Raw genomic sequence first — 16,830 nt, 5'->3', positions numbered from 1 at the left:
CTAATGTGGCTGGAGTGTGTCAGCAGTTCCTGCAAGAGGAAGGCATTGATGCTATGGACTGGCTCGCCCGTTCCCCAGAACTGAATCCAATTGAGCACATCTGGGACATCATGTCTCGCTCCATCCACCAACACCACGTTGCACCACAGACTGTCCAGGAGTTGGCCGATGCTTTAGTCCAGGTCTGGGAGGAGATCCCTCAGGAGACCATCCGCCACCTCATCAGGAGCATGCCCAGGCGTTGTAGGGAGGTCATACAGGCACGTGGAGGCCACACATACTGAGCCTCATTTTGACTTGTTTTAAGGACATTACATCAAAGTTGGATCAGCCTGTAGTGTGGTTTTCCACTTTAATTTTGAGTGTCACTCCAAATCCAGACCTCCATGGGTTGATAAATTTGATTTCCATTTATCATTTTTGTGTGATTTTGTTGTCAGCACATTCAACTATGTAAAGAAAAAAGTATTTAATAAGAATATTTCATTCATTCAGATCTAGGATGTGTTATTTTAGTGTTCCCTTGATTTTTTTGAGCAGTGTATATATCTACAACAATGTTCACTCTGAAATCACCTCTGTGTTTGTGCTCCCTTGTGTGTGTGGTATGGGTGGTCCTACAAGGTACTATATACACATTGATGAAAGGACATGGTCTACAATATGCTTGTATGGCTCTTGGTGTGATTCAGTCAATGCTTGCGTCCCAAATGGCACCCTATTCCCTTTATCGTGTACAACCTTTGACCAGGGCCCCTTTCAAAGTAGTGCAGCACTATATAGGGAATAGGGTGTCATTTGGGACACATACCATGGCTCTCGGCCCAGTGGTTAGAGTGTTGGGCCAATAACCGAAAGGTTACTAGATCGAATCCCCGGAGCTGACAAGGTTAAAAAAAATCTGTCGTTCTGCCCCTGAACAAGGCAGTTAACCCACTGTTCCTAGGCCGTCATTGTAAATAAGAATTTGTTCTTAACCGACTTGCCTCGTCACTTTAACTATACGTTCATGTACACACTACCTCAATTGGCCCGACCTACCAGTGCTCCCGCACATTGGCTAACCGGGCTATCTGCATTGTGTCCCACCACCCGCCAACCCCTTTTTTACGCTACTGCTACTCTCTGTTCATTATATATGCATAGTCACTTTAACCATATCTACATGTACATACAACCTCAATCAGCCTGACTAACAGGTGTCTGTAGCCTTGCTACTCTTATTTTCAAATGTCATTTTACGGTTTTATTTCTTTACTTACCTACACACACTTTTCACACTATTGGTTAGAGCCTGTAAGTAAGCGTTTCCCTGTAAGGTCTACACCTGTTGTATTCAGTGCACGTGACAAATAAACTTTGATTTAGTTAAATAAAGGTAAAATACAACAATAACATAGTATGAGCCATATACAATAGGATTGTTGTATGACAGATTTTGGGTGCATTCTAGTAGCCTGGAATCCAAACTGATATGCTCTGTTTCACCATTGTTAAAACCTCTACGGGATTGGTGTCCCCCCCCCCCCACGGGACGGGCGCGCTAATGCGATTAGCATGAGTTTGTAAGTAACAACAACATTTCCCAGGACAAAGACATATCTGATATGGGCAAAAAGCTTGAATTCTAGTTTGAATTGATTTATTTTTACAGGGACAGTGCACATTAATCAACGTTTCAGTATAAGTGCCGGTTTTAGCCAGCCTGCTCATTTTCAACTGCAGCCCCTGGGCAGGTTGTTAATCTAACTGCACTGTCCAATTTACAGTAGCTAAGAATACCATGCTATTGTTTTAGGAGAGTGCACAGTTATGTACTGAAAATGTATCAATAGACCAACTAGGCACATTTGGGCAGACTTCATACAACATTTTGAACATCAATGCAATGGTTCATTGGATCAGTCTAAAACTTTGCACATACACTCCAAAATCTAAATTGCACCTGAACTGTAATAATACATTGTGGCCTTTCTCTTGCATTTCAGAGCTGATGTTTTTTTTGTTCCATGTTTTTTTTTGTATTCTTTTGTAAATCTAATGTGTTATATTCTCCTACATTAATTTCACATTTCCATAAACTTCAAAAGTGTTTCCTTTCAAATGGTTTCAAGAATATGCATATCCTTGCTTCAGTTCCTGAACTACAGGTAGTTAGATTTAGGGATGTAATTTTAAGCGAAAATTGAAAAAAGGGTCCGATCCTTATTATTAAGAGCATATCAGTTAAAAATCCATTCTAACATTCTAGCCTCAGTTTATTATCCAATCAAGCCTCATGTCCCTTCTGATCAACTGCTGCAGGGTCTGTCCCCCCCCAGATGGAATCCTTTTCCCTAGGGTGCCATTTGGGACACAACCAAAGTCTCTTTCCATGCATACATCCTCAGCGTGACCTCAGAGAGGCCAGCCAATCAGAGACATCCATCACTCTGCTCATATGATCCGTGTTGTTACAGGCTGTAGAACTTGAGGCTCCTGTCCATTCCAGTGGAGGTGAGGAACTGGGCGTGCTCCCCAAAGGCCACGCCTGTCACCACCCCAGTGTGTTCTGGGTAAAGAAAAACAAAAATGTTTTGACTTAATCAACTCAAAAGCATGAGTTGACACACACCCAATAAAGTTGGGGAGGTGCTGATAAACTAAATAGTAAACCTGAAAGATTTTTTTTGTGAATATTTCATAAGGTACTTAATATACACACTTGCTATTATCGTCACCCAGCCAGGCACTTTGAAGACCCACCTCTAGACCACTGTTTCTGTCCCAAGCTAACTCATCACCACTCGCCATTGCATCTCTAGCAGTATGACACACACAGTGCACTCTCTTACCTGTGAAGTTGAGGACCTCGGACCACTGCTTACAGATGTAGACCCTGATGTCAGTGCCACCCACAGCCAGGTACGTCCCACTCTGGTCAAACACCAGGGACTTCACCTGAGGGAGGAAAGAGACTCGCGTATCATTTATCTAAATGTACAGGGTAGTTCAGTACCAGGAGATTACAGTATTCATACAGAGCAGACCGTTGCTAGCCTGGGTGCCAGTCGGCTTCTGTTCTCTTGCAAACTTCTTATGGAATTTTCATGCCAGTGACAGAAATGGAGATGGCAAGAGCACAAACTGATGTGGGACCAGGCTAGATTGTAGCACGACTAGCTTCTGAATGTCCAGTGTCCAGTCTACAACAACTTTCTCTCAAATAGCAGCGGATTTCTTAGATAGTGCACTTGGCTCTGGCCAAGAGTAGTGTAGGGAATAGAGGTCATTACAGATGTGCGCTACTTACCTCATAGTTGTTGTCCAGGGTGATGGTTTTGAAATTTTTGAGCTTCCTCAGATCCCAGAGCTTCACTGAGCTGTCCTGTGCACCTGGAGACATGAGAGAGGAGGTGAGGTGAGCAGGGCCAAGCATTTACTTTTTGTTCCACCAGCCACTGTGTCAAGTAGATAAAAAATAATCTACCACCCACTAGATTTTATTTAACCAGCCAAAATATTTAGGTTCACAATAATTACACCAACAAAACATGAAAAAAAGATGAGCATGCTTTGTAATGTTTCTAAAAAAAACAATAAATGTAGGACTAGTAAGAAGTAGTGGTATATTGTTACATTTTATTTGTGACCAGAGTCTTTTAACCAAAATATCACAGATGATACATAAATGTTCACCTGCCCCTTTAAGGTGGAGGTTGCCATGGTAACGCGACTCAACATTTACATTACATTTACATTTAAGTCATTTAGCAGACGCTCTTATCCAGAGCGACTTACAAATTGGTGCATTCACCTTATGACATCCAGTGGGACAGTCACTTAACAATAGTGCATCTAAAACTTAGGGGGGTGGGGTGAGAGGGATTACTTAACCTATCCTAGGTATTCCTTAAAGAGGTGGGGTTTCAGGTGTCTCCGGAAGGTGGTGATTGACTCCGCTGTCCTGGCGTCGTGAGGGAGTTTGTTCCACCATTGGGGGGCCAGGGCAGCGAACAGTTTTGACTGGGCTGAGCGGGAGCTGTACTTCCTCAGTGGTAGGGAGGCGAGCAGGCCAGAGGTGGATGAACGCAGTGCCCTTGTTTGGGTGTAGGGCCTGATCAGAGCCTGGAGGTACTGAGGTGCCGTTCCCCTCACAGCTCCGTAGGCAAGCACCATGGTCTTGTAGCGGATGCGAGCTTCAACTGGAAGCCAGTGGAGAGAACGGAGGAGCGGGGTGACGTGAGAGAACTTGGGAAGGTTGAACACCAGACGGGCTGCGGCGTTCTGGATGAGTTGAAGGGGTTTAATGGCACAGGCAGGGAGCCCAGCCAACAGCGAGTTGCAGTAATCCAGACGGGAGATGACAAGTGCCTGGATTAGGACCTGCGCCGCTTCCTGTGTGAGGCAGGGTCGTACTCTGCGGATGTTGTAGAGCATGAACCTACAGGAACGGGCCACCGCCTTGATGTTAGTTGAGAACCACAGGGTGTTGTCCAGGATCACGCCAAGGTTCTTGGCGCTCTGGGAGGAGGACACAATGGAGTTGTCAACCGTGATGGCGAGATTATGGAACGGGCAGTCCTTCCCCGGGAGGAAGAGCAGCTCCGTCTTGCCGAGGTTCAGCTTGAGGTGGTGATCCGTCATCCACACTGATATGTCTGCCAGACATGCAGAGATGCGATTCGCCACCTGGTCATCAGAAGGGGGAAAGGAGAAGATTAATTGTGTGTCGTCTGCATAGCAATGATAAGAGAGACCATGTGAGGTTATGACAGAGCCAAGTGACTTGGTGTATAGCGAGAATAGGAGAGGGCCAAGAACAGAGCCCTGGGGGACACCAGTGGTGAGAGCGCGTGGTGAGGAGACAGATTCTCGCCACGCCACCTGGTAGGAGCGACCTGTCAGGTAGGACGCAATCCAAGCGTGGGCCGCGCCGGAGATGCCCAACTCGGAGAGGGTGGAGAGGAGGATCTGATGGTTCACAGTATCGAAGGCAGCCGATAGATCTAGAAGGATGAGAGCAGAGGAGAGAGAGTTAGCTTTAGCAGTGCGGAGCGCCTCCGTGATACAGAGGAGAGCAGTCTCAGTTGAATGACTAGTCTTGAAACCTGACTGATTTGGATCAAGAAGGTCATTCAGAGAGAGATAGCGGGAGAGCTGGCCAAGGACGGCACGTTCAAGAGTTGGAGAGAAAAGAAAGAAGGGATACTGGTCTGTAATTGTTGACATCGGAGGGATCGAGTGTAGGTTTTTTCAGAAGGGGTGCAACTCTCGCTCTCTTGAAGACGGAAGGGACGTAGGCAACGGTCAGGGATGAGTTGATGAGCGAGGTGAGGTAAGGGAGAAGGTCTCCGGAAATGGTCTGGAGAAGAGAGGAGGGGATAGGGTCAAGCGGGCAGGTTGTTGGGCGGCCGGCCGTCACAAGACGCGAGATTTCATCTGGAGAGAGAGGGGAGAAAGAGGTCAGAGCACAGGGTAGGGCAGTGTGAGCAGAACCAGCGGTGTCGTTTGACTTAGCAAACGAGGATCGGATGTCGTCGACCTTCTTTTCAAAATGGTTGACGAAGTCATCTGCAGAGAGGGGGGGGGAGGGGGCGGAGGATTCAGGAGGGAGGAGAAGGTGGCAAAGAGCTTCCTAGGGTTAGAGGCAGATGCTGGGAATTTAGCGTGGTAGAAAGTGGCTTTAGCAGCAGAGACAGAGGAGGAAAATGTAGAGAGGAGGGAGTGAAAGGATGCCAGGTCCGCAGGGAGGCGAGTTTTCCTCCATTTCCGCTCGGCTGCCCGGAGCCCTGTTTGTGGCAAGTCATGTTTGTGCCATTGAGAGTCTGACTAGTAGATGAATTGTCCTCTATTACCTAGCAGTTGAAACTCAAACATAAAAAAAACAACCTAGCTTGTGAATTTAAACAATGTAAATAACCAAGAAACAAGGGCAGTCTCACTTCAGTAGACTTTTATGCCTGTGTGCAGCGCTTCTAAAAATGTATCTTTCAACTCAGCTCTTCACATGCCGTTTTGCAACACAAGGTGGGATAGGCTATCGGATTTGTAGTTCTTTGACTTTGTGAATTTAACTGACCAGCTCTGAAACAAAAACGGCAGAAATACCTAGAAAACAGCTACTGAATCATGTATTTTTTGCTATAAATGTGATCATACATATTTGTATTCACAATTGGCTCAGTGTTCCGTCACTCATGGGGACACTACGTCAGCACAAAATGTACAGGGAGAGCTTGAATTCAAGCCCCTTGGGTACTGCCATAGATGTACATTATAAGTGCCCATCCAAGAAGGCTCAAGGTCATTGGCCACTGATAAAATGACGTTAAATCTACCGGAGCTTTGATATGACTGATCATGTCAACATCATACTTTCAAAATCTTAGTTAACAAGATAGACAAGCAGTCGTCATTATGAATCAAGTCGGCAATCTACTGGCAAATCCTTTTCAATGCTTGTCAAATGAAGGGAAATCATAGACAAAACGTATCGATGCTCATGGGCCATTGGACATAAACATTACACAACAAGTTGCAAATTCAACAATGAGTGGTTTGCAAGGAATCACTATCCTGCTATTCAGTGGAGTGGGTGTGTGGTCCAAGTCTGGGTTTAAAGTCTCTTTTCCAAGCTTGAAAGGAAAAACATTCACATGGCCATGAGCCAGAAAAGGTTGAATACATTGGCTATGCTGTCAATACAGCAAGACTTCTGCCAAACTTCAGTGAGATCAAGACAACTGGGAGTTCTGGGGGGGGGGGGGGGGGGTTTAAAGAGCTATGACTGGGAAAATATGTTTTGAAAGGTCACCCAACTCGAAAACTCTTTATAGAGCTCCGACCTGAAGACCACTGACGTCATGATTAAACTTTCCTCCCCCCCAGAGTTCCCAGGTGTCTCGAAAGCACCATAAATCAAGAGAATGCTAGTCTTTAATGAGAAAGTTTTCCCACAAAAAGGAACACCGTGCCACCGTCCTGTTCAAGTGAGCACAGCTCAACAAGTTGAGTCCAAAGATGTATTGTATGCTGCTGCATAAATGGTGTAATATTCCAGGGAGATATGTATACTGTAGACAAAAAAGTAATACTAAGTGTATGTTGTGTAGTAAGCTATTAGTAGCCCATGTGCCTCACCTTAATAATCTGATCCCTAACTTAGCCTACTGTTCTGACTTGTTGGTGCACCTGTAGCCTATAGCCTGTTTTAGAGAAATGCAATTGAATATTGTAAGAAATGGCATTGTCTGCTTATATGCACCCTTTATTTATCCTACGGTTCTGACTTGGTGTACAGGGAGAACACTAAGAACGGCCCATGTTCTGAATTCTGTCATGTGTACATTTCAGAAGTGCTGAACAAACAGTTATATTGACTACGTCCATCCTAGCTCGCTCATTAATGTCTTAATCAAAATTACGGATGGCCTCTTATCCGCTCATCGTCCCCTCAGTAGTAACCACATTTGTTTAAGCAAGTCAGTCATATCAGTTATGTTTTTGTTTTTTTTATAGGCAGTTTTGCTGCCAGACAAGGCTCTGCTAATAGACAGGTGTAGCGGTGGTAAGGATTCACTCCATGGTGCTGAACAGAAAGCTCAGCTGTTGAGATAGATTTATGCAGGCCCTAGCCGTTTGTGGGCAGATTTTGTCACCGTAAAAGTGCAATTAATGTATTGTTTTGTGGCTTCTCTGGCCTGCATCCCAAAAAATTAGGGGGAGTTTGCCCCACCAAGATTTACATGCTAAAATCACCACTGGAGGTGAGCAATAATGTCTAACAGTGTTTACACAAAGGAATAAAGACAACTTCACACACAGTCACTCACTCACAGAGAGTGTAACAGAGACTGACACACACAAAGCTAATCTTCTCTCTCACGTGTGCGCTCACACATACACAGAGAGAGTCCTCTCTCTCACAAACACACAGCAATCTCACCTGTAGCCAGGTAGTATCCGTTCTCAGAGAAGGCGATGGAGGTGACAGGGCCGATGTGGCCGGGGAAGTTGGCCACGTTGGTGCGCTCCTTCAGGTCCCAGATCTTGATCTGAGAGTCGGCCGTCCCCGTCCCGAAGATCAGACCGTCAGGGTGGAACTGGGCACAGGTCAGAGCTGGAGGGGTACAGGACGTGGAAAGAACATGTATTTGCAATGTATCCGTGTGCTTTCAGAGAGTACAGGGGACTGGGTGGTTGGAAATACTGTCTTTTATTTCAGTTACTCCAGTTAGGTACTAGGCCAGTCAATTCACAGGGGGGGGGGGGGGATTGATTAAATGTTATTGTTTTTTGTCTATCTATCTTACATAGGAAAGGCAACCTGGCATTTAAAGGGCTTGATATGTGGGAAATTATTTGGTGGGCTGACCCCACAGTTAGGAAATGCTACTTTTGGATACTGACAGACAATTAGAGGAAGCTGGTCCCTAGCAACATGGGGTCAATAAAATGTCTTGTCCCTAGCAACATGTGATCAATAAAATGTCTTGTCCATAGCAACATGTGATCAATAAAACATCTTGTCCCTAGCAACATGTGATCAATAAAACATCTTGTCCCTAGCAACATGTGGTCAATAAAATGTATTGTCCCTAGCAACATGTGATCAATAAAACATCTTGTCCCTAGCAACATGTGATCAATAAAATGTCTTGTCCCTAGCAACATGTGATCAATAAAACATATTGTCCCTAGCAACATGTGGTCAATAAAATGTCTTGTCCCTAGCAACATGTGATCAATAAAACATCTTGTCCCTAGCAACATGTGGTCAATAAAATGTATTGTCCCTAGCAACATGTGGTCAATAAAATGTCTTGTCCCTAGCAACATGTGGTAAATAAAATGTCTTGTCCCTAGCAACATGTGATCAATAAAACATCTTGTCCCTAGCAACATGTGGTCAATAAAATGTATTGTCCCTAGCAACATGTGGTCAATAAAATAAAATGTATTGTCCCTAGCAAGATGTGGTCAATAAAATGTATTGTCCCTAGCAACATGTGGTCAATAAAATGTATTGTCCCTAGCAAGATGTGGTCAATAAAATGTATTGTCCCTAGCAACATGTGGTCAATAAAATGTCTGGGAAGACAAAGAGAGAGAGAGGTCCAACAGTTTGGTCCAGCGATTAGAGCTGCCACAATCGCCATGGTTCGAATCCAGTCCACTGCCCTCTCACTCCCCCCTCCCACCCTGTGGTAGACTAGTGTCCTGTCTAGGGGATGTACCTATACATCAAGCTGCCTCACACCACAGAAACAGGATATATGCTCCTGCCCTATGGGCTGTTCTGGCTTGGACAAGGCTACTTACTTAATCCTATCTCCTCAATAAAAATAATAACGAGCGGGAGAGAGAAGCACTCACCACATCCTGCAGCCTCATCAGTGACCTTGGTGAGAACACGACCTGTTTGGATGTCAGAGAAGGCCCAGTACTGACGGAGAGAGAAAAGGGAAGCGATAGAAAGTAGAGAAAGAGGGGGAGACAGTAGATAGAAATAGTCTTTACATAATGTTCTTGACATCCAAACCCATGTGTGTGTACATATGTTTTGTGTGTGTGTGTGTGTGTGTGTGTGTGTGTGTGTGTGTGTGTGTTACCTGATCCTCGGAGGAGCTGAGCAGGTAGTCTCCGGTGGCGTGGAGGGAGAGCCCGGTGACGCTCGCCTCGTGAGCCCGCACCACCTGGACACAGTTGCCCCCGGTAACGGACCACACGCGGATAGTGCTGTCTGGAGAGGCTGAGAACACTACCGACTGGAGGGAGAGGAGGAGAGTGCGCAGAGAGGGAAAGGGGAGAGAGAGAAATTGTTGAGGTAAGGGCGGCAGGGTAGCCTAGTGGTTAGAGCTTGGACTCGTAACCGAAAGGGTGCAAGTTCGAATCCCCGAGCTGACAAGGTACAAATCTGTCGTTCTGCCCCTGAACAGGCAGTTAACCCACTGTTCCTAGGCCATCATTGAAAATAAGAATTTGTTCTTAACTGACTTGCCCAGTAAAATAAAGGTAAAATGAAAATTAGAGTTAGAGTAATTCCAGTGCAAGACATTGCTGCGGACTATGTCAATGGAGAGATAAGGAAAGGAAGTGTGTGCGTCTCACCTGAGAGGGGTGGTAGATGACAGAGGTGACCTTCTTGGTATGTCCTTTCAGGGTTGCGATGATCTGCTCCTCCTTCTTATCAAACACCACCACGTTCTTATCAGCCCCGCCTGTAGAGGGAGAGACAGAGAGGTTAGGAGTTGTATCTGGGTCAGGCCAGGGTCTGCGTCCCAAACGTCAGCCTTCTGGTCAAGAGCAGTGCACTATATAGGAAATGTAGGGTGTGCCATAGTATTTTCTGTTTCCTCAAGGGAGGGAGGAAGCATTTTGATGGAATTCACACAGAAACAATGTGTGTGTATATCTACAATGGATATCTACAATATCTACAATGGTAGACTGTGTGTGCGTGTGTCTCACCAGTGAGCACTTTGTTGGTGTCGGAGGGACACAGGTCCAGAGACAGGATCCCAGGCACACTGGCACTGTGGAGACCCTGACAGACAGACACAGAGAGAGAGAGAGAGATACAGATACATAAACATCATTTAGGGCTATGTTCAGTAGGAATGAAATGGAAGAAAAATGATCTGAAACAGGGAGGAACCTTTCTGAACTTGCCCAAGGTTTGAAGGATAAAGTGTTCCAACACCAGCCGTAGCTAGAGGTCACACACACACGTACTCACAGCATGGGTAGCGACTTGTCTGTACTTGCTGAGGTCCTCCGTTCGGACCAGCTCTTCTGGAACTGTCTTTCCTCTCTGTGGGAAGAGGAGAGACGGTAGAGGTGAAGTGTGGACAAAAATATATCCTAGCATGGCCATGTCCCAAAATGTCACCCTATGGCCCCCGTTCAAAAGTAGTGCCCTATGTAGGGAGTAGGGCGCCATTGTACTCCATTGGAGACACAGCCCATAGCCTATACTAAGCTGACAACTGGTTTGACATTAGGTAGGTTCTTCTATGAATAACAACAGGGAGGTTGCTTGATAGGGACTTCTTTGGCGTTTGAATAGTTACCTTCTTTCTCTCCGTGGTCAGGACGGTGGCCTTGTCTTGCAGCTGTGGAGAGAGGTGGACATCTTAGTATAGGACACTGTGCTGTGTAGTGTGACAGCATGGTTGATTGGTTATTTCAAGGTTTGATACACCGCAGCCTTATATGGTACTATTTGCAATGAACGCACGCACATGATAGTCTAGTATAACAGGGTGGTAATCATTCCTCTTGTACTGTGGATGTGAATGTATGTGAGGACATCTCTTACCTTCTGTATGATCTCTGGTATCATTCCCACCTGCTCACTGACCTCCATGGGCTCTCCTGCACCTCCAGCCTGCGAGATGAAACACAGAATCAATAACAAATGAGAATTGTACATTCCTTATTAGAAAATGTGTATTTGCGTCAGCTGTTAACTCATTTTTATGAACATATAGATACTACAACTTTACAGGTCTCACTTAGACCGAAGACTTCAATCAAGAAACAGACTGAGCTCATGCGAACCAGTTAACTATCAATTTAAAAATATTGACTGAGGGCTTTGAGCCAATCACTGACCGTGACATGGGGCTGGGAAGCAACTGCCTGAGCCACCACCAATCCTGCCTGTGGCTTCAGAGTGGCCAGAGCTACGGGGAGAGAGAAGGGTAAAACATAGCAGAGGAGAAATGAGAAGTGACGCCCCATGGCCACTAACATCCAAAGCCGTTTCCAGATTAACATAAGAGTGTGTGCAAGTATGCTTGCCTGTGTGTCTGTCTATAATACTGTGTGTGTGTGTGTTAGAATGTATAATCATGTGTTGAGTGTACAAGCATGTGTGTGTATATATAAGTGCATAATGTGTGTGTGTGTGTATATAAGTGCATAATGTGTGTGTGTGTGTGTGTGTGTGTGTGTGTGTGTGTGTGTGTGTGTGTGTGTGTGTGTGTGTGTGTGTGTGTGTGTGTGTGTGTACACAAGCGTGTGTGTATATAAGTGCATTGTGTGTGTGTGTGTGTGTGTGTGTGTGTGTGTGTGTGTGTGTGTGTGTGTGTGTGTGTGTGTGTGTGTGTGTGTGTGTGTGTGTGTGTGTGTGTGTGTGTACACAAGCGTGTGTGTATATAAGTGCATTGTGTGTGTGTGTGTGTGTGTGTGTGTGTGTGTGTGTGTGTGTGTGTGTGTGTGTGTGTGTGTGTGTGTGTGTGTGTGTGTGTGTGTGTGTGTGTGTGTGTGTGTGTGTGTGTACACGTGTGTGTGTACACGTGTGTGTGTGTATATAAGTGCATAATGTGTGTGTGTACGTATGTATATATCTCTCACCCTCTCTGGCGGCAGTGACCTCCTTGGTGAGACGGGCGATGACCCTGCAGGCGGCGTCGTGCTGGTAGAGGGCGTGGCTTAGTTCTTGACGCGTTGTCTGCAGCTGCTGCCTCAAGGTGAAACTGTGGAGCATCACCGCATCCTAAGAGAGAGAGATCGTTTTAGAAGAGTGTGTGTGTGTCTCAGTTCAGACACAGCGAAGGGGAGTGTAGCCGAGTAAACATGGACTCACCCACTCGTCCTGCAGAGCTTTGAGGATGGCTGGGATGCTAGTGGATGAGGGAGCTTTGGGTCTGATGGGGTGAGACACTGAGGCAAGGGGAGACAAAGATAGCTTAATGTAGTGAGATATCCCCTGACTAGTGGGGTCACCATTGTTGTTGAAGTGGCAGAATACACTCTAGCCTAGAAATTACCAGGCGCCATGCAGGAATAGTTGGAAGTCAAATAATATGGATTACCCTTACTGTGTTGACTTCAGCTCAGCATCAGATCTGAACACACTCTCCTCCATGTATCCCTCACCTTTAATGTCTATCAGCTGTTCCTCTGACAGAGGCTGCCCATTCATAGGGTCTGTTCCATTCTCAGCTATGTACTTCTCAATCAGCCGCCGCTCGAACACCTGGTTGGACACCGGCGACACGCACGGGTGCTCTGGGACCTCATTTGATACTGGATGGACGGTAGAGCGAGAGGGGTAAATGTGCATGCCCGCAATTACAATATAAATACGGCAAACGCAACTCTAGTCAGAAGATGGAAGGACACATTACCGTTTAACCGTACTTTGCAGATATAACACCGATGTCAAGCTGATCCACAATGTTTGAAAAGGGTTGCTTGCTAATTGAAATGCATAACATGCATATGGTGACAATAATAAGGGAAGGTTCTCGAGACATTATTATGCACAAACATACGTGATATTTTCGGTCTGTGTACCGCTAACGTTCCGGAAGGGCAACTCGACTCATTCATTCATTCATTCATTTGAACTTACTTGCACAAACCAGGGACATTTTCAGTAGCTAGCTAAACCTTCGGTCGTTCGTTCCCTCCAAGATCACCGTATCAGTACAGATAAATGAATGTTCTTCGGATCCAACTGTTGCTTCTTTTTGTGTTGATTGTAATACAATAATAATCTGGCTAAATTAAATGTTCATTTATTAATTTTTCTTTCCGTATTCACGCACGTTGGTCCGCAGCTGCGCGTTTCGGGTGCAGCTCCGACTATTGCATGCTGGGATAGCATGAGTCCTCCGACCCCGCCCCTAGTCTGAGGTCCCCAACAAACTATAGTGCTATTCAAAATCCTTGGGACGCTCGTACCCTAAACCTTAACCATTTTGAATGTCAACTTCAATGGGGGTAAGGGCACCCCAAAGATCCCGGATAACAAGGACCAACAAGAGATCAATCCTATATGGTCATCAAAATGTGTCAAAGGCAGCGCTGAAACGTGTGTGAATCTGCTTTCACCATTCATGGCAACTCAGAAGAAGTAGACTTATAGTCTAGACAAGAAGGCTAGTACTGTAAATAAAACCAGGTTGGGCACACCCCCTTCCTCATCAACAGGTCTGCCAAGGAGACAGTCAAAAACATAATGTTCCTCAGTACTCCGAGGAGCTGAAACGGTCAAACAGCACGGACACCGTGGTGAAGAAGTCACGACAGCAACTCTTCAACCTCAGGAGACTGAAGAAATTTGGCCTGTTCTCGAGGGCCCTCACAGTGTTCTACAGGAGCACAATCAAGAGCATATTGTCGAGCTGCATCAAAACCTGGTACGTGTGTCTTCTTGTCAATAACAGCTGGTGCGCAATGTTTAATATTAAAGACGTCTCAAGGTATTGCTCGCCAGAGGTAGAGTACCTTATGATAAGCTGTAGACCACACTATCTACCGAGACAGTTCTCATCTATATTATTCGTAGCCGTCTATTTATCACCACAGACCGATGCTGGCACTCAACCAACTCCATAATGCCATAAGCAAACAAGAATATGCTTACCCAGAAGCAGCGCTCCTAGTGGCCGGGGACTTTAATGGCCAACTTAAATAAGTTTTACCAGCATGTCACATGTGCAGCCAGAGGGGGGAAAAAACTCTATAGACCACCTTTACTCCACACACACAGATGCATACAAAGCTCCATTTGGCAAATCTGACCATAATTCTATCCTCCTCATTCCTGCTTACAAGCAAAAACTAAAGCACCCTGTTGCATGATGGGGCAGTGGTTGCCCAGGAACTCCCAGACTACTTGAACCGGGTCAAGACCCTTTCCACCAAGATCAGCATCCAGTAGGTCAACACCTTGGACATGGGCTACTACACGCTGAAGGACACGAGGGACAGGGTGGTCTCCATCGTCAGTATGGAACTCACAGGTGTGATTGTGAGGGGTTGTGTGTGTAAGTAATTGAGTTTAACCACTTAGCTTTGCCACACTCAGAGGTTGTGATTTCACTGTGTTGCCATACGTTGTTAGTTAGCTATGAAGTGTCACTCACTTCTACTGAATCCCGGATTGAAAAAAGGGATTAGTTCAAACCAAAGTTACACAAATGTCTCACATCATATAGCCCAGGTATCTGGGTACCACTTTTTTCAAAAGCGTGTGCACTGGACAGATGCTACTGGCTATACTAGGGTTAACGATTTTAACCCATTTCGTGTGGGGTCTGCTTTGCTGTGCTCAAGTCTTGTTAATTTACACCCAAAACCCCATGATGTCAATGCGAAAACAGGTTTTTGCTAATTTTTGTAAATGTATGAAAAATAAAAAACAGAAATACCTTATTTACATAGGTATTCAGACCCTTTGCTATGAGACTTGAAATTGAGCTCAGGTGCATCCTGATTCCATTGACCATCCTTGAGATGTTTCTACAACTTGATTGGAGTACACCTGTAGTAAATTAAATTGATTGGACATGATTTGCAAAGGCACACACCTGTCTATTTAAGGTCTCACAGTTGAAAGTGCATGTCAGAGCAAAAACTAGGCCATGAGGTCGAAGGAATTGTCCGTAGAGCTCCGAGACAATATTGTGTCGAGGCACAGATCTGGGGAAGGGTACCAAAACATGTCTTCAACATTGAAGGTCCCCAAGAACACAGTGGACTCCGTTCTTAAATGGAAGAAGTTTGGAACCACCAAGACTCTTCCTAGAGCTGAATGCTCGGCCAAACTGAGCAATCAGGGGAGAAGGTCCTTGGTTGCGAAGGTGACTAAGAACTCGATGGTCACTCTGACAAAGCTCCAGAGTTTCTCTGTGGAGATGGGAGAACCTTCCGGAAGGACAACCATCTCAGCAGCACTCCACCAATCAGGCCTTTATGGTAGAGTGGCAAGACAGATGTCACGACTTCCGAGATGTTCTGCCGTAAATTCTGCCGTAAATTCTGATTATTACTCATACCTGTGTCCTGCACCTGACTCCACCTTATCCATTCACCTAATCGCTGACAACAGAAGCCACTTTTCAGTAAAAGGCACATGACATCGGGCTTGGAGTTTGCCAAAAGGCACCGAAAAGACTCTCAGACTTTGAGAAACAAGATCCTCTGGTCTGATGAAACCAATATTGAACTCTTTGGCCTGAATGCCAAGAGTCACATCTGGAGGAAACCTGGCACCATCCCTACAGTGAAGCATGGTGGTGGCAGCATCATGCTGTGGGGATGTTTTTCAGCGGCAGCGACTGGGAGGCTAGTCAGGATCGAAGGAAAGATGAACGGAGCAAAGTACAGAGAGAATTCCTTAATGAAAACCTGCAACAGAGTGCTCAGGACCTCACTGGGGCTAAGGTTCCCCTCCAACAATGACAATGACCCTAAGCACACAGCAAATACAACGCAGTAGCTCGAGACAAGTCTCTGAATGTCCTTGAGTGGCCCAGCCAGAGCCCGGACTTGAACCCGATCGAACATCTCTGGAGTCCTGAAAATAGCTGTGCAGCGATGCTCCCCATCCAACCTGACAGAGCTTGAGAGGATCTGCAGAGAAGAATGGGAGAAACTCTCCAAATACAGGTGTGCCAAGCATGTAGCATCATACCCAAGAAGACTTAAGGCTGTAATTGCTGCTAAAGATGTTTCAACAAAGTACTGAGTAAAGGGTCTGAATTACTTATGTAAATCTAATATTTCAGATATTTGTAATAAAAAATTAAAATTGCACAAATTTCAAATAACCTGTTTTGATTTGTCATAGGGAATTGTGTGTAGATTGATGGGGGGACAATTGAATCATTTTTAGACTAAGACTGTAACGTAATACAAAATGTGGAAAAAGTAAAATGGTCTGAATATTTTCCGAACGCACTGTACATATAGGTAGGAGTAAAGTGACTAGGCAACAGGATAGATAATTAACAGTAGCCGCAGCGTATCTATTAAACACCCTACTTAGTACACTGAGCTCTGGTCAAAACAGACCATAAATATCCAAGTATGTTTAGTACATAGTAGTAA

General features: G+C 45.4%; 1 protein-coding gene across 1 annotated transcript; it reads right to left on the bottom strand.

The window, feature by feature from the left end:
* Window positions 1-2,010: 2,010 nt before the first annotated feature.
* Window positions 2,011-13,561, bottom strand: LOC124012671 (pre-mRNA-processing factor 19). Its single transcript, XM_046326537.1, has 16 exons — window positions 13,346-13,561; window positions 12,868-13,017; window positions 12,575-12,651; window positions 12,343-12,484; window positions 11,599-11,669; window positions 11,303-11,371; window positions 11,055-11,096; window positions 10,721-10,795; window positions 10,453-10,528; window positions 10,093-10,202; window positions 9,594-9,749; window positions 9,358-9,427; window positions 7,928-8,101; window positions 3,293-3,375; window positions 2,835-2,940; window positions 2,011-2,551 (listed from the first exon to the last, which is right to left on the bottom strand). Exons 1-16 carry the CDS (start codon window positions 13,362-13,364, stop codon window positions 2,454-2,456), a joined length of 1,518 nt encoding a protein of 505 aa, XP_046182493.1. The 5' UTR covers window positions 13,365-13,561; the 3' UTR covers window positions 2,011-2,453.
* Between the last annotated feature and the right edge of the window lie 3,269 nt (window positions 13,562-16,830).

This window comes from Oncorhynchus gorbuscha, linkage group LG24 (genome assembly GCF_021184085.1).
Source record: "Oncorhynchus gorbuscha isolate QuinsamMale2020 ecotype Even-year linkage group LG24, OgorEven_v1.0, whole genome shotgun sequence".
Lineage (NCBI taxonomy): Eukaryota > Metazoa > Chordata > Actinopteri > Salmoniformes > Salmonidae > Oncorhynchus > Oncorhynchus gorbuscha.
Note: the sequence above shows the minus strand (reverse complement) of the source record. Positions and strands in the feature narration are given on the sequence as shown.